The sequence below is a fragment of the Phocoena sinus genome, chromosome 5 (assembly GCF_008692025.1).
Source record: "Phocoena sinus isolate mPhoSin1 chromosome 5, mPhoSin1.pri, whole genome shotgun sequence".
NCBI classification, from domain to species: Eukaryota; Metazoa; Chordata; class Mammalia; order Artiodactyla; family Phocoenidae; genus Phocoena; species Phocoena sinus.
The window spans coordinates 3,562,032-3,580,706 of record NC_045767.1 but is presented as its reverse complement, the minus strand read 5'-3'; the positions used below and the strand labels follow the sequence as shown (position 1 = coordinate 3,580,706).

Here is an 18,675-nt window from a genome sequence, read left to right as displayed (position 1 = left end):
CAGAAACACGCACTATTCCCTTCCTGTACAGAAGCGTCATCAACGTTACAAGACGGACTTTTTGACGTGGCTCCTGACCTTGAGCGGCTGTCGGCACCTTCTGCTTTGTCACATGAGGAACACAAAGGAGGAGAGAAACAAGCATCATCTCCAAAAGGTTAAAGTTTAGTTTAATTAAGAGAATGTCAAAATGAGGCATTGCTGATCAATGGGTATAAAGTTTCAGTTATGCAAAATGGACACATTTTAGAGATCCACTGGATCCCTTTTTTTTTTTCTTTTACTGCTACCACCTGAGTGTAATTCACCAGCCAGCCGGGGCACAGAGACCTGTCCAGTCTCCGCCACACCTGTGTGGGGGGCCCGCCTGGGTGTCAGCCAGCAAGAGGGGAGCGCTGATGCCTGAGAGCGCCACAGAGAGCCGGGTGAGGGCTCTCAGCCAGGGGTGCGCCAGGCCCGAGATGGGGGGTGAAGGGTGCCGAGCGCACTCGGGAAAGCGGCCAGTGTGACCCCACCCTCCTGCCCAGCCTCTCGAGGGTCCAGAAGAAAAAAAGGATGTCAAGAGATAGTTAACAATAACTGCATAAAGCACTGTTCAGCACTAAAAGGGATAAAAAGATAGAAGCGGACTCATTTCTCGGAGATTGTAACACACATGGCTGTGATAAAAGGCAGTATTCCTTCAATACATGCCATGGAAGAGTAAAAACTGCAATCGTGGTTCAAATGAGTAAGAAATAATACCCGGTTGGAGCATCCTAAGTCTTACACCAAAGACAAATCCTTCGGTCACTCACAGTTGCCTTGAGGACCATTCCAAACTGCTCTGCAGGCCCACGGCCCCTCGAGGTTTAACCCCTGCGGCGCGTTCCGGCCTCACCCGCGGACGGCGCACCCACATCCTATTATTCAGCCACGCAGAGGGGCCTGTAATGCTCTAGTCGTCGGGGTCTTTCTCGGGTCTGTGCCTTAATTTGTGGTACGCCCTCTGCCTGGCATAGCCTCCTACCCAATTCCACTTCTTGTCCACTACCGGCTAATTCCCCTGGAAGTCAACGTGCCAGCAGCGAGTGACCGACTGGACAAAAGCCACCTCATCAAAGGCAATTTACTGAATGACAGGCTTACTTGCTGAATAACGAAATCCCTGATAAACTACCAGGAAAACACAGCAGAGCTGTCTTAACCCCTCTCCACTTCACTGACTCACTGAGCTGACAGACGTTCTTCATTCTGTCTGTAGGACGCCCTGACGGGTATCCATAAAATGCTAACCCTTCGTGGCCAACGGGCTCCTCTCCAGAGTGCCTACGAAACAGTGCCGTCGGCTGAGTCTGCACTATCGCCAACAGTCAGCTTTGTCCTTTACATTCTTACACTTGTAGTTATTTATTTTACTTTATTTGGTTAGCTACTACATAAATAAATCAGTGAAAAAGCAAGTGCAAAAGGAGAGCTGATGATTCTCTGAGATGCCTTAGAAAGGTTCAGTCAAGACAAACTGCAAAAAAAGAAAACACACAGTTATTCAATTAGGAGTGGCCAAGTCAGCTATAAAAGAGCGGCCCTGGTAAAATTCTAGGGACTCTAAAGACCAGATCGTTTCGCAAGTGTCTGAATTTAACTCCACTTTAAGGAAACAAAAAAAACTGGGAATTATTAGTCCTGTATCACAGGTATGGATTATGCAGAAAAGACAACCCACAGCCCCACACTCAAAGGACGCAGCTCTTGGCCCTACATCAAGGTCTGAGGAGTTTTATATCAAGAAACAGCATTGGCTTAGAGGCTGAGTTTGGAAAACTCTCTTGACACCCATGTCGGGCACCAGTAGGCAGGAATTACCCACTGGTCAAACTCCTACTCAAAAATGATTGGTTTAAATCTGAAATGTTTAAAGCACACGATACCCCTTTTAGAATTCCTCACTTGAACCAGCATTTTTAATTAACCAGCTACCAGTTCCGACTCCACTGGTAGGACGGCTTCTCGTCCACCTTAAAACCACAGCAGTTTGCCACGCTGCAGCCAAAGATGGGCAGGAGACAAGGAGAGAAGAGGGAGAGAAAATAGTGGATGAAGACTAAACTGCATTCGAGGAAAAATCCATAGAAAGGGATTGACTATTCAACCGTCAAAAATGGTACAAGATGTTGACCATCCAATGAGTACTCTGTTTGAAACTGGCATTGAAACTGAGATTCACTCCTCCTGGCCTGGCACATCAAAGACAAGCATTTTAGTCCAGGCCGGCTGGATGGCACTTCATGTACCACTAAAGAACAGTCCATGAAATTCCTATAACCATCGGTACTGTTCCGGCTGCTTCGAGAGGTTTGCATTTCACCTTCAGTCTTGAAACACCTTTCCCAACCTGCATTGCGCTGATGAAATACGAGACACAGCGTATTGAGACAGATCATGAAGTCAGTTTAGAAAGAAAAATAAAAGTAAACCAGAGCACAAAAACCAGGAGCTTCACGAACCACCGGTTTCTCACATCTCGTTCTTTACCTTGTAGACAAACAATATATCAGTAAACAGGATTAATACTATGATTCTGTATTATATCTAAAAACATCAAATGAGACAATGAAAAAGAGCTATAATTGAGTCACAGTTTCTACAAGAAACAGGAAGAATTTCTTAAAAATGGAAAGCAATTATTAAAAATAAGTTTATAAAGGAAAAATAATGTTAAAAAAATAAAAACAGCATATAAAAATCATATATTCAATATGCTTTCCACAGTGGAAAGATTAAATGTATAAAACAAAAGAATAAAGCAAGCTACATATGTGAGCTACATATGTAATTTAAATTTTTCTAGTACCATAGAAACGGATGAAATTGGTCTTATTAATACATCTTCTTTAACTCAATATATCTAAGATATAATTCACGTTACCAGCATATCAGAATGTCCATTTTTAACACGCTCCCCGGAAGTCTGAGAAGCACAGCCCCACAAAGTAAGAGCTGGCTCTTGCACGGGGCTTAACAGACGCAAGGCATCTATCCCAAGCACTGGAGGCCCATCAACCCTTTTCATCGCCACAAGAATCGCACTAAGTGGGCACTATTATTACACTCGTTTCAGAATGAGGCATCTCAGGCACAGAGACGTGAAAGCCACGGTCTGAACTCACACAGTAAGTGTCAGAGCTGGTGCCTGGACGCAGGAACCGTGCTCCCATCCACACCCTGGACCCCGCGGCCTCCCCAGAGCCCAGCTCGGGAACAGGCTTAGGTTCCTAAGAAAACCTTCTCCCGTCGGTGAGTCACGTTGGCATCGGCGTTGCTGCCATACCTCCCCAAATAGTATTGCTGAGAAAAGGCTGGATTTGAAGTCAAAAGAATACGTTACAAAAAATCGTATTTTTGCCTTTCCTACTGCCCTTGAGCAATCACATCTTCACTGGACCCACACTTCCTTTTCTGGAAAATGGAAATACACACTATTCACACGTTTAGGGGTATTTTAGGGGTTCCCTGAGGTCAGGTTGTAAGGATTAAATGAAATTATAAGTGAAAAAAAGAGCAAACATGATCTGTGACAGGTGGTAGGGACCCAGTAAGCACTGATTCCCTTCTATCTCCTTTACAATGATAATTATTGAGTCCTCGCTGGACATCAGCCATGTGCTGGGGCCCAGGCAGAACAGAAACAAATGAGATGGGGCCCTGCTTTCCTGCAGTTCCTTTCCTGGTAGAGAGAAAATCAGATGATTCATAGAGAAAGCAAATGTTAAGAAGAGAGTTGCTAAGTAACTGATTTTGCTCTGATTTTGAATAAAAGCCTAATTTCCCTGAGTAAGCAAATTAGAAAATAGCAGAAGGCAGAAAAAGCTGAATGGTCCATGAAGAGTGGCGTACGTGAGTATCCCCAGATTGCAAAAATAATAAAAGAACTCCAAAACCAATTGTGAATGCAGAAAATCAAATAAACACACACACTCCTGGACCATGGACACATTTTTCTTCTTGCAGGGAAGAAAAGATATTTAATCCCAGAAGAAGCATAGCAGTGAGCGTTAAAGTTTCAGGCTAAGGTATTCAAATTCAGAGTTAACCCAGAAGGAGCGGAAAGTCCCTAGGCTCTACTGTCACTGTTTTGCCTGCTAAATCATCTGAGTTTTTTAAAATCCAACTTAACACCAGATTTCCATGGACCTGTAGCTCCAGCGATTTTCAGAGAGCCATCAGCCTCCTAAGAGAAGGTACGTTTACAGCCTCCCACTTAGCCATTACTAGCATCCAAAACACACACTCAAAGGAGTGCCTTGGGCAACACGTGGCCTCCTTTCTTCCAGAATTGGGCTTTTATCACCTGCCCCTGGAACCAAAAGTAACACAGACATCTGGCGATTCTTGTGATGGCGGGACTTGAACTCACCAGCCACGGCTGCGGGATCTCTGGCAGAGGCATCTGGGGAGGGGCCGGCAGGCTGTTGGGGGTCTCTGGCTTCGCAGTATGATCTTTCACTTCAAAACCTGTACCAACCAAAACCACAGAACTGGATGAGGAGAAGAAGGAAGATAAAGGTGGCGACGGCTGGCAGCTATCACCTCCTTGGCCCCATACTGAATACATCGCAAATACGTCTTTATTTTCTCTAATCCTTTACAACAATCCTGCAAGGTAGGCATTCTTCTTCTCCATTCTACAGGTGAAGGATCTATGCTGGAACAAAAGGCTGAAGTACTTAATTGGAACACGGACAGGTAGAAATGACGGAGCAGGCACCAAGGTCGACATCCTTTCCAACGCCAGGCAGCCTCTCAAAGGCGAGCTGCCTCTCCTGAACGTCCACTCAGGTTAGTACTGATACTTACCCATGTACTAAGGGGGCAGACGCTTTCCTGGGAATCAGTAAATCTGCATCAAGTACCCTCCTAAGGTCCGATGCTGTAACAGACACGCTTATTGTTGACAAGGCTGATAATAAGCTCATACCCTCAGGGCATCATATTCAAGTTGGGAAGACAAACAAACATACAACAGACTCTCAGAAACCGTGGTGAGCACTGTACCAGTGAAGGCAGGAAAGGGGAGGAAACTACTTTAATCTGGGCACAGTGTTATTTACATGCCAAGGACTCACCTTTCTAGATCTAGAAAAATAACTGCTCAACAGTGACCACCTATGATGGGGTCAAGCACGACGCTGCAGGCTGGGAAAAGACAAAGACCCTGACCTGTGGAAGCGACAGCAAGACCGGAATTTTGGCAGAGGCCTGGAAACAATAAAAAAGAGAGAAGAAAGAAAGAAAAAGAACAAATGGAAACTCTACCATCAAACAATCAGTGGCTGAGTTTTAAGCAAATTAAAGAGCTGAAGAGACAAATCAGTGAATTGGAAAATAACATCCAGAACAAAGCACGGAGAGAAAAGGGGTCGGAACTCACTGGGCAGAGCAAGAGCGGAAGGGAAGTCACAAGAAAGCAAACGGCAACGCCGGAGGCAGGAGGCCCAAACTGCAGTGTTCCCAAACTCCTGGCTGGGAAACAGGTGTACGCAGAGGAGATGAGGTTGCAAGAAATGCTCCTTCTACCAGTAAAGTCAACAGGAGGAAACAGCAGTCAATAGCTGCTGAGCGTCTGCCGCGCGTCAGGCACCGCTTGGAAATGTTTTATATGATCTCGTCAATCCTACAACATCCCTCTGAGGTGGGTGCTACTGTCCGCCCTTCTTACAGGTGAGGAGGTTGAAGCATCGAGGGATTAAGTAACCTGCTCGCGGTCACAGACTGGGTAACAGGCAGAGACAGAAAGCAAAGCCCCTTTGACTGTACAGTAGACAGGCGTGACCACGCGTCACAGGGGCCTGGGGTTCAGCCACGGGCGACGGAAGATACTGAAAGGGTCCAGGCAGGGAAGCGGCAACATCATTTCAAAGCGAACTTTCATCTCCGTCTTTATCTTTATCTCTATCTCTGTCACTGTCTCTATCTATCCTACTGCCCCTCAGACATGGTCCTCATCCTGCACTCCTAGCTCAGGGATTGGTCCCACCATCCACCCGGGGCCTCACATAGCTCTCGTTCCATCTGCAGCCAGATCTTTGAACCCACTGCCCAGACTGACAAGGTGAGCTTTCTGGAAGGCAAGTCTACCGTGTCAAATCATGGCTTCGTACGCTAAAAATCAACGAATTGTACGTTCAAATGGGTGAAGTGCGTGGTATGTGAATTACATCTCAGTGAAGCTGTTTACAATAAACCTCTACATCTCATCCAGGTATCTGCTACCCAGCCGTCAGGATTCTAACACCATATCCTCCAAGAACTGCCCCCAGCCGCCCCCCTCCCCGCTCTCTCTCTCACTAAACTGGTTTGGACACTCCTCTTGAGTGTTCTCTTAACACTGATGCCCTCTCCCTGCTATTCTGTCTTACCCACTGTGCACAGAAGAGTAAACACAGCAGGCCTGAGGCTGCTGTCTTTACAAGGGCTGGCATCTGGGAATGCGGCTTTCAGAAGTGTTCCCACCATTCCCTAATCGATAAGGTTGGTCTACTCTGCCTAGACTGTTTGGGCAAACAACATGATCTCACGCCAAACACCTGCTGTGATGGCGAATTCTGTGTGCCAACCTGACCGGGCTCAGGGATGCTCAGAGAGCTGGTAGAACGTTATTTCTGGGTGTATCTGTGAGAATGTTTCTGGAAGAGATTAGCATTTGCGTTACTCAAAAGGGGATGGTCCTCCCCAGTGTGGGTGGACATCATCCAACCTGTTGAGGACCTGGACAGAACAAACAGGCCCAGGAAGGGCGGGTGCACTCTCTCTGCTTGAGCCAAGTCGCCCATCTTCTCCTGCCCTCGGACGCTGGCGTTCTTAGTTCTCTGGCCAGCACTTGAACCATCAGTCCACCCTGACACTCAGGCCTTTGGGCTCGAACTGAATCACAGAACTGGCTTTCCTCAGTCTCGAGTATGCAGAGGGCAGACTGCGGAACTTCTGAGCCTCTGTAATCACAGAAGCCGATCCCTACAACAAATCTCCTCTTTATCTCTATCTCTATCCCTCTATCCTATCGGTTCTCTTTCTCTGGGGAACCCTGACTAATACACCTGCTTTCCTGGGTGTCTGGGATTTTGGTACATGCCAGGCAGAGGGTGCCTATGTGACCCGCCCCCAGTAAAGTCCTTGGGCGCTGAGTCTCCAGGGAGCTTCCCTGAACAGAAACCTTGCACGCAGGCTGCTGCATTTTTGTTGCTGAGGGAAGAGTGTGATCTGTGTGACCCTCGTGGGAGAAGGAACATGAGTGGCCTCCACATGGGCCCCTCCAGGCTTGGCCTGAGTCTCTTCCCCTTATAATCTTTTCTTGAATCCTTACTACCCGTGATGAATCCCAGGCACGAGAAAGTACAACTCCATGCTGAGTCCTGCTAGCAAATCCCCCAGTGTTGGGGCGCTCTTAGGGACCCGCCCAACACACCTACTTTAAGCCTAACCCCTTAAGGTCTTTATCTTTCTAAACGCAGAGACTAACACAGTACCTGGCACATTCATGAATGTGTTTTGGAAAGATGAGAATTAAAGATGGCTTCGAGGCAAAAAGAGACTGGAAGAAGAAAGACTTGCGGTTTGAATGAGACGTACCTTTGGATGACTGTATCCTCAGCAGAATGTCTGTGATAACTGCCTTTTTCTCCCTGACAGTTGAGGTTAGATATTCATGGTCCAGGAGTTCGAGAAAGAGACGAAGTTCAACGATTAACTCTTCCATTGCTGAAAACAAAGGAGAGAGGGAAGGTTCTATGAGACCCACCAATTTGCAAATGTCGAAACAGGAATGCTAAATTTCACTCGAAGTATTTCGTTTTTAGCTTGACGGCTGAATATTGTTTTCCAACAGGAAACACGAGTTAGCTGAAACCGGGGCGTCTAAAAGATTCACGCGTCATCTTCTAGACAAACGGGCTCCTCCATCACTTCTGCTCTGAGGCAGAGGTGTTCGGCTGGGAGAAGCCCCAGAGCCACACCGCCAACAGATGGAGTCACGACCCAAGAGCCTGACAGCATCAACTGCTGTCAACTGCGTGATATTAAATTTCAGTGTCAGGAAGGAGACGGGAGTTTAAAATGCCAAAGAGGCTTCAGATAACTACTATAGGACGTGGGAACGCGACACCCCACTCTGTGCTTTTGCAGGGCTGGCGCCCTCCCCAGGAAGAGTGCGAGCGCTTTACAGTTACCACGTGACGCTGGGTGCCGGGGGGGACCTCGATGTAAGTTCAGACCCTGACTTCCATCGTGTCTTTTCTTTCTGGGATTACAGCAGACTTCCCCTCTGACACCCACAAGACTGCACCAGGGGGCTGGCGTCAGCAATTTTTACCCCAAGATGTGAACCTCTGAGTGATGCCAACGCCGTTTCAGGGTGTCCGCGAGGTCAAACTATTTTCATAACATATGACATTATTCACTTTTTCCTGCGCTAATGGTGCAAATGAAGGGGTGGTTAAACTTCTGGCATCTTAGCGCAAGTCAAAGCAGTGACACCAAACTATGCTACACTGTATCCTTCACTTACACACTCGCAGTAAAAATAAGTAAATAAATAAAAGTTTTAAAATGCTACTTTCACTTAAGAGTGTCTTTGATGAAGCAGTAAAAATCACTGCTTTCATTAGATCTCAACCCTGGAGGATACACCTCTATCACGTGCTGTGTGGTGAGGTGGGAAGCACGCATGAAACACTTCTCTTGCGGACTCAAGTACCGCGGTCGTCTAGAGAAGAAGCACGTGTACAACCTTCTGAGCTGTGAGTTACACTAAGCCACTGTTTTCATGCAGGCACCAAAGAAGAAATGATAGACAGACCGCGATTATTCAGAGTTGAGTATGTGAGCGACATTTTCTCAAGAATGAACAAAGTAAGCTTATCACGTCCAGGTAAACAATGACAGCATTTGTTGCCAATGGCACAATTTGAGCTTCCGCGGGAAAAGAGAATTTTGAACACGTGTATCCACCACTAGGAACATGACAGCTTCTCAACAGAGACTTTTCCAATGAGATCAGAAACGACACTGGGTACCTGATCTCCTGGTGCATAAAGCAGTGTGTTGACATTTGGAAGCTCTACACAACTCAGGAAACCATGATGTCATAAAAGCCCACGTGGGTAAAGGTCCATCTAATGTGTAAAATAAGCTGAAATATCCTCATGTAACAGAAAATGAAGTGTTCTTTGATACAGTGCCAGATTCCACGTTGCAACTAACCTTAAGAAACTACCACTTGTTGAGTTTTGGTGTAGTATCAAAGAATATTCACAATTTTCTGAAAAGGCACTAAAATACTCTTCTCTTTTCCAAGTACGTAGCTTTGTGAGGCCAGATCGTCTTTCTCTACCTCCACCAAAACAGCGGTTCATCACAATCAGAATGCAGAAATAGATATGAGAATCCAGCTTTCTTCTGTTAAGCCGGATACTGAAGATACTTGTAGAAATATAAACAATGCCACTCTTTCACAGATTATCTCGTAATGCAGTTACTTTTCATAAATATATTAATAAATATCTTAAAAATCTGTCAGGTTTAAATTCTAATAGGATAACCATCTAGAGATATAACCACATAAATAAAAGCTCTTGGGGTCCTCAATATATATTTTGAGGCCAAAAAGTCCTAAGCAAAAAAGTTCAAGAACCACTGGTCTATGGAATTCTTCCCAAATTTACAATTCCACAAGTCTACAACACACTCCAGAACACAAGATCCTAACTGAGGCCACCCTTTTATAGCTACCAAAGCTCTCATAATTTTAGACAAGTGGGCAGAGAAACTGCAAATGAGTTCAAAGTAGGCGAGATGTGTCCGAGGCCGTTCACTTTTCCTAATTGGGCAATCTCCTAATTTCTCCTCTATGAAATGAAGGGGCTGGATTAAGTTAGCCTTTAAGGTCTTTTTCATTAGGAGAACAATTTCCCGATGACTCTAAGTGGAAAACAATCTCATCTATACTTTAAAAATGATGGGCTGCTAGTGTTACTCGTAATAGCCAAAATGTGGAAACAACCCAAATGTCCACTGATGGATGAGTGGATAAACGAAATGTGGTCCATCCATACAGTGATATATTATTCGGTCTTAAAAAGGAAGAAAATCCTGACACATGCCACACCATGGATGAACCTTGAGGGCATTCCGCTGAGTGAAATAAGCCCGACACAGAAGGACAAATCCTGTGTGCTTCCACTTCTATGAGGTCCCTAGAGTCACCAAACTCATGGAGGAAGTAGAACGGTAGGTGCCAGGTGCTGGGGCAGGGCGGGGAATGGGGAGTGAGCGTTTGCCAGGGACAGAGTTGCAGCTAGGGACGATAAAAGTTCTGGTGACGGATGGTGGTGATGTGAATGTACTTAGTGACACTGAATTGTATACTCAAAAAGGTTTAAAATGGTAAATTTTATGCTATGTATATTTTACCACAATAAAAACAAAATCAACCTTGTCCAGAAATGGAAGGGCTGCTGAAAGCTATAAGCAAAAACGTTAAAAATGCTTATGGGTCTATGTTAAACTTCCAGAACCCATTCTCCATCCGCATTCGTATACTCATCAAAAATGCTTCTCTTGCATGTAGCCAAATCATGTTTATCCTGCAGGATTTCACCTGGGTTTCACCTAGCAGCATCAAAATATCTGAAGAGGACCAAAGACTGCATGCATCTGTCCTATCTTGTCTTCAACCTGAGCTTCCCTTACAGAGCTCCCATCGGGGATTTTACGCAGACCCCTCTGGGCTGGGAGTTTATCATAACCACAGTCAGCTTCCTGCCCAGCCCACGCTCCTCAGAGAGCAGCGCCCTCAGCTACAAGCTGGACCCTTGGCAGCTACATCTACACCACCGGGCCCTGCAGGCCACCTCCTGCTCCCAGGTCATAAGTGGACCACCTTAACCCAAACTGGTCCATCAGAGTCTCCTTCCTGTATATACTGCCTGGGACAGGAACTCTTAGTCAGTTGCGATCTCTTGAACTGAAGACGAGTAAACTCAGGAGCTACGGAGCTGCCACGTTTCGGCATGTATGTGCCAGCAGGGGAAAGTCATTAATAGAGGAAGAAAGAACGAAGTTAACACCCTCAGGAGCACACACAGATACTCAGAGGCAAGAGAGAGGAAGCGCCGCACAGACAGGGCACTGGAAGGATTCCTGAGACCTTCCTGGACTTTTCTCAGTTACCTGTGAACCTGGGCTGCACTGAATTCCCTGAGGTATCTACATCCTTCTAATGAATTTTCACTTCATTGTTTATTAAGCTACTGTGTGGTTTTCTTTTCACCTGAAACTGCACCCAAAAGATTGTCAAACAAAGCTCTTTGCACCTCAGAAAGCAAAACATCCCCAAATCAGAGAGATGCTGTTGTTAGAAAAGTTCCTCCTTTCTAGGACCTGCATGGACTAAACAAACCACATTTTACCCTCAACAGGCCCTTCAAACACCTAAACTCACATCCCCTCTCTTCTAGCCTTCTCTAATTCAACATCCTCCACAAGCTCCTCCCCAAAAAAATCCTCCCAAGTTATTGAATTCTTTTGTCTCTTACCAGCTGTACTGATAACCGGGTACTGAGTGACCTTAAGGTGTTATTTTTTTTTCTTTTCTCAATATAGCTAGTCAGCTGGTTAAGAGTAGGCTTTATGCTTTGCTTGTCTCCGAGTACCTTACAGCAGCCTAGCGGGACAAGCCACTAGAAAGCATGCAAGGATTTTTGGTGAGCAAATTAATAAAGTAAGAGAATTAATAGTTTCTGAGAATCTGCTGTGTGAAAGGCATTGTCCTAGGCATCTACACATGACACTTTATTTAATTCTCACAATAATGCTGCAAAGACGTGATCGGCCCCCTACACGGGGGAATTAGAAGCCACGGCCCGTCTGTTTGCTTGTCTTTAAGCAAATGTTTACACGGCAATCACAGGCATGGGACACTTCTAGTCCCTTTACACGTGTGACTTCGTGTGTGTTCCCAACAACCCCAGGAGGTAGAAGCCGGTCTTATCCCCATTTTACAGGCGAAGAAACTGAGGCTCGGAGAGGTTGCCTAAGGTTGCTAAGCAAATAAGTGGCTGAGCCTCTCCAGGTAATAATATGCTTGCTCACAGCCACACGGCTGGAACGTCACAGAACGAATCTGAACGCAGTTCTGACTCCAAAGGCCCTGCTTTGACTATTTCATGAGAATCACTCCATGGATTACGTTGAGATAACGCTGGCCTGGTGAGTGGCTACGGCCATTTTTAAAAACTTTTTATGGAAATGTAATTATATATAGTTCCCTGTGCTATACAGTAGGCCCTTGTTGGTTATCTATTTTATATATAGTAGTGTATACATTTTAATCCCCAAACTACTAATTTACCCCTCCCCCCTCCCTTGCCCCTTTGGTAACCATAAGTTTGTTTTCTCTGTCTGTGAGTCTGTTTCTATTTTGGAAGAGTGGGTAACTCCCCCAAATTATGTCATCCTTAAAATGAGATGATTATTAGGTACCTCAGGATTGTAATGAGGCTAAAATGAGCTGATATCCATACAGAGGCAAGCATTTCACAAACGGTAGCTATTACCATTATTATAGCATATGCTCATCTTATTAGAACTTTACTTTAAGCCTTGGGATCCACAAACACAGCAAGTGGACATGACCCATGACTTCTGTCTTCTAAAACTAGCAAGTCCTTAAATATCTACCTCCACCTTAAGAAAAGTCATGAAAGACTATTCTGTACAACTCTATGCAAATACATTTGAAACTAGGTGAAACAGACAATTTCGTAGAAAAGAATATCATTTACCAAACTCTATTTACCAAATTACAGAAAGCTTACACAGAGAAAGCAAAGAAAGTTATCAAAGAATTGTCCTCACAAAAAAAGTACCAGACCCAGATGGTTTTACAGGGGAATTGTACCAAACCTTAAACATCAAGACTACTATCAATACATAAATCGTTCCAGAAGATGGAAACAGATAAACAATTTTCCAATTCTTTCTTTTTTAGGAGTAGGTATAAAAATGATGCCTAGGGGCTTCCCTGGTGGCGCAGTTGTTAAGAATCCGCCTGCCAATGCAGGGGACACGGGTTTGAGCCCTGGTCCAGGAAGATCCCACATGCCGCGGAGCAACTGCGCCCGTGCGCCACAACTACTGAGCCTGCGTGTCGCAACTACTGAAGCCCGCGCGCCTAGAGCCCGTGCTCCGCAACAAGAGAAGCCACTGCACTGAAAAGCTCGCACGCCGCAATGAAGAGTAGCCCCCGCTCACTGCAACTAGAGAAAGCCTGTGCAGCAACAAAGACCCAAAGCAGCCAAAAATAAATTAAAAAAAAAAAATGATGCCTAAACCTAGTAGAGATAGCACAAAAAAGAAGACCAAAGACCAATCTTACTTATATCAAGTGCAAAACTCCTAAATAAAATATTAGCAAACAGCAACCAACACTACCTTAATAGCACACATGACCAAATGAAATTCATTCCAGGAATGCAAGGATGACTCCACATTACAAGATCTACTAATATACATCTACTAATATACATATTAATAGATCTAACAGGAAGATCATATGATTCTCATCATCCACAAATGATGAAAAAGCCTTCAAGAAAATTCAATGCCCATTCCTGATTTTTTTAAGTCAACACAATGGGAACTGATACGTACTTCTTTAGTTTGATGAAATGCATGCACTAACTGTTACAGGCTGAGTGCTTGCATCCCCTCTGCCATTCTGTTGAATCCCAACCCCCAGTGTGACGGCGTCAGGAGGGGGGCCTCTGGGAGGTGACCAGGTCATGAGGGTGCAGCCCCCATGACCAGGATCAGTGTCCTTACAAAAGAGGCCCAAGAAAGTGCTCTCACCCCTTCTGCCATGTGAGGACACAACGAAAAGACAGTTGTCTGCAACGACTGTAGAAGAGGGCCTTCAACAGAACTTGGACCACGCTGGCACCCTGACCTTGGACATCCAGCCTCCAGAACCATGAGAAATGCACTTCTGCTGTCTATAAGCCACCCTGTCTGTGGTATTTTGTTACAGCAGCCCAAACAGACTAAGACATCAACATAAAACAAAAACTGCATCTTACTTAATGAGGAAACACTGCGGGCATTCCCAGTAAGGTCGCAAACAAGTCAGGGAAGCCCATTTCCCCCACCACTTCTAACACTGCACTGGAAGTATTAGCCAATGCAATTAGAAACTTCAGAATAGAAAAGAATAAAGCTATCTCTATGTGCAGCTGATGTGAAAGTATACCTAGAAAACCCAAGAGAATCCATGATAAAACTACTGCCAAAAAATGTTAATAAAGTCGGATATATAAAAACTATTGCTTTTGCACGTGATGTTTATACCAAACAATAAACGGAAGGTATAAATGGAACAGAAAATTCCATTTAAAAAAGCAACTAAAAAAGTGAAATACTTAAAATAATTTAGCAAGAAACATGCAAAACTTACAGAAGAAAAATTTTAAGACACTCCTGAAAGACAAAGAAGGAAACTTGAACAAACGGAAAGTACCCCTTGCCTTTGAACAGAACAACTTAACATCCAAAAGATGGCAACTCTTTCCGAGGTAACAGCTAAATCTAATGCAAGTCCAATAAATATATAACAAATTTTGTTTTGTTTTGTTTTGTGTCTCGAACTAGACGAATTGATTCTAAAAGGTTCATAGGGAAAAATAAGGGATGCCTAAGAACAATGAAGAGGATCCAGCCATATCCTCTATTAAAACATAATATAAAAGTTTTATCATTTAAATGGTGTTATAGCAATACATAAATTCCCAGTAAGATCAATAGTATAGAAAAGAAAGTCCAGATATAGACCCAAATACATATAGAAATATAGCCTATGATAAAGCTAGTATCTCAAATCAGTTGGGAAAAGATGGACCTCTTGATGACTGGGGTCAGGACAACTGGTAGCCATTTGGGGGGGAAAAAAAAAGATAAAATTAAGTACATCTTACACCAGAAAAAAACACCAAAGATACCTGAGAATGTAAACGAAACCATTCCAGTCCTAGAAAAAAGAGTAGGTGAACTCCTTTGTAACCTTGGTATGGGAAAAGATTTTCTAACTCTGACTCAAAATCAGACATAAAAGACAAGACTGACTGATGAGACTATAAGAAAATAAAAGTCTGAGCGCCTAGAATAAGGACTGAATTACGGACTGCATCTCCTCCACCCGCCCTGCACAGAACTCACACAGACAGTGCATCCCATAAACTCCTGGGGCCAATGAAAACTCCCTGGCCCGCCATGCACCTGCCCTTTATGCTGACTGTCTCCAGAGGCTGGGTCCAGGGTCAGGACCCTGGAGAACTGGTTTCATAAAATCCCATCTCATCCCTCTCACTGAGGACCGCCGGGCTACGCGGCAGGCGCCTCAGAAACGTGCCCTGACTCCGACACTCATTCTTCTTTTCAATGACTTCTCCTGACCTTGGAGCGGAATCTTAACTCGCCCTTGCTTATTCTTCCAGACGCCTCTTTCCACCTCCCACCTGCAGCTCTTCTGAACGACTCAGTTTCCCACATACACCAGGCCTGCTTTTGCCCTGGACCTCGGCTCGCACTGCTGCTCTCTGCGCTGTGCCTTAACCCTGTGCGTCCCTGTCTGGTCCCTGTCTCGTCCCCAATACACCCCACGCACGTCTTTTACCAGCGACCTCTTACCTAGTTACCCTTGGAGACTCTAGGCCACCTGCATCGCCGTCCTCACCTCATGCTGTAACGACGGGTTAATCTGCCCCTCCCTCCACCCATCACGAGGCAGGCTGAAGTCGGGGACCACGTTTGACTTCTCTCTGTACCTAGAACGCTGAGCACACTGCCTGACGTTGGAAGCTCGAACACAGCAGACACTCAGGATGCGTTTGGTGAATTAATTCGCTTGCTGGTTTCTGGATCTCCATAATAGACAAAGTTCCTGAGATTTGTTCTGAGGAGAAAGTTGCAGAGGAAAATGCCATGGATCGTCCTCTCACAGTTAGTAACCGCGTCTCCCGGGATGTTCTTAGATGTGCGTGCACATCAAAAGCGGTTAAAAGAATGGTTCTGACAAGTTCACGGTCTCAGTTTGACCAGCACCTGGTCAGGGCCCTGTTCTGCTAAGGTTGCAGAGACACGGCAGGAGAGCACTTGGAAGAGGCTTAGGGGCAGGACTGGCGTGGCACTGGGCCAAGTGGCCAACACTCGGGCAAAGCACTTGCGTATTTTCCCTTCCAGGGTTGCAGTTAAGACTCTTCATGCAGACTCTTCCAAATATTTCCACAGCCTCCGCAGATAATCCAAATGGGCTGCCTAAAAGCTGATCTGAGAAATCTCAGAAAAGCTGCACAGCTGTAGATGCCGTCTGGCTGGAAAGCTTCCCTCGGCTAGACTACATCTAAAATTCCTTCAAACTCTGGGCGACCGCTGTTGGAGTGACCAGATGACTTTGAGCACAAACCACTAAGCTTCTTTGACTCCTGGGGCCCCTGTCTGTAACTCGGGGATAATAACAGTTCTGTGTCAGCAAGACTGCAGCAGAGAATCCAGAAGCCACTGTGAATAAAAGCCCCGGAGTTCAGGGACATTCGATCAAGGCTAGTTTAATCTGAATCTGCAAAGAGAAAATAAGTAAGGTCTCTTCTCTACTTGTCAGGTTTCTGAATAGGACTTAGGACAAACACAGCTTCGTTGCAGCACTGACTCTGAATCTTTAAAAGCTTTATCAATATCCTAAGGGAAAGTCTGTGCCTTTAAAAGGGTAGGTGCGTACATGTACATTCTGAGTCCTGAGACTCTTCCCTTATGAGTTATACGCAGCCAGCAAGAAGTCCCCAAAGGCACTGGTATGAAAATCCACAGAACAAATTCTTTCCGGAAATTATCGTGATTCTCAAAGGTCAGACTAATACAGGGATGGATGATGCAAGCCTTAACAGAAAGATCGTGCTATTGTTTTGTAGAAAGTAAAAGACAAAACCTAGATCTGGACACGTTTTTTATTAATCATAATCATCTGTGTAACCTGACAACACCACAGGAACCAGGTTTCCTGATTCATGAAGCCTGATTCCTAGGCTGCTATAAGAAGACTTGACACAGAAACTAACATACCGCTGTAAAGCAATTATACTCCCATAAAGATGTTAATAAATAAATAAAAAGAAGACTTGACAAAAACCAAGCTGGTTGCTGACAATAGTTTTAAATAAGATATCAAGAGCAAATATTTTCATTCCACTTACATCAGTTCAGTTTAATTTAGTAACAAGTTGTTAAACGTGAGCTTGTTTAAGACACTACTCAATGTCTTCAAAGGCAAGTCTCTGACATCCAAGGGTTCACAATCTAGAGTAGCAGCTAAACATCTGGACTCACAGAACTATTACCGATGAGAGACAGAGTCACGGGTTGTCAGGAAACATGCCACTGATGGAGCTCTATCTCTGAAAAGATGATGTATTCTGGCAGCGGCACTACGGATGAACTGGTGTAGTGAGGGACTTGAGAAGGAAGAGGCACACTCCGTCAAAAGGATATGGAGAGACGGGGATCTATGTACCCGTATAGCTGATTCATTTTGTTATACAGCAGAAACTAACACACCATTGTAAAGCAATTATACTCCCATAAAGACGTTAAAAAAAAAAAAGGATATGGAGAATGACAGCAATAGGAGGATGGAAAAGAAAAATGCAAATGGATGCTCTATTTATTGTAAGATATTTAAAATATTTACTAAAAAAAACTCGCAAAAATACCTGAGGGCATAATTGTGGGGTATACAATGTTAAGCAAGACAAACATGATCTTATATTCACATCAGAGAGACAAACAGTATGCAAATAAAAACAGCCAGAAATTATGATGGATACTATGAAAAAAGCACCCACCAACAATTCCGTGTCAGAGTTTCTGGCTCCAAATCCCTACTTCATGTCAGAGGTCCTCTGCTTTTAAGAACGGCTCTGTATACGCAACAGGCAAAAGGGAGAAGCAACACGAGTGCCCATCGGTAGATGAATGAGCAAATGAAATGTGCTTTATCCAGACAATGAAATATGATTCAGCCTTAAAAAGGAAGGAACTTCTGACACATGTTACAACAGGGGTGAACCTTGAGGACATAATGCTAACTTAATAAGCCAGTTACAAAAGGACAAATACTGTAGGATTCCACTTTTATGAGGCCCCCAGAGTAGTCAAACTCCTGGAGACAGAAAGTAGGATGGTGGATGCCAGGGGCTGGGGGAGGGGGAATGGGGAGTTACTGTTTAATGGGTGCAGAGTTTCAGTTTGGGTAAGATGGAAAAGTCCCGGAGATGGATGGTAGTGATGGTCTCACAACAACACGGTCATACTTAACGCCACTGAACTATATATTTCAAGATGGTTAAGATGGTAAATTTTGTTATATATATTTACTATGATTTTTTACAAATAAATGAAAAAAAAAAAGAATGGCTTATTTCCTGGGCTCAAAAACACACAAGGGCTCCCAAGCACCCACTGAATAAAGTTTTAACCTTGTCCAGCAGTAAACCTCTTGTCAATCTGGCCCCAATGTCCTTAGAAACTCATCACCTGCCATATTCCACCTTTTGTGTTTTGGTGTGGCCTGATCCAGCTACCACTCATTTTCAGAAC

The 18,675-nt window shown here is 44.6% G+C and overlaps 1 protein-coding gene across 1 annotated transcript in view; it reads right to left on the bottom strand.

The window, feature by feature from the left end:
• The window catches only part of AFAP1 (actin filament associated protein 1), a 125,866-nt gene that overhangs the window by 86,219 nt on the left and 20,972 nt on the right, over positions 1-18,675 (bottom strand). Inside the window, 2 exon segments of the mRNA XM_032632611.1 lie at positions 4,397-4,494; positions 7,609-7,737. Of these exon segments, the coding sequence (XP_032488502.1) occupies positions 4,397-4,494; positions 7,609-7,735 (225 nt within the window). The 5' untranslated portion in view covers positions 7,736-7,737.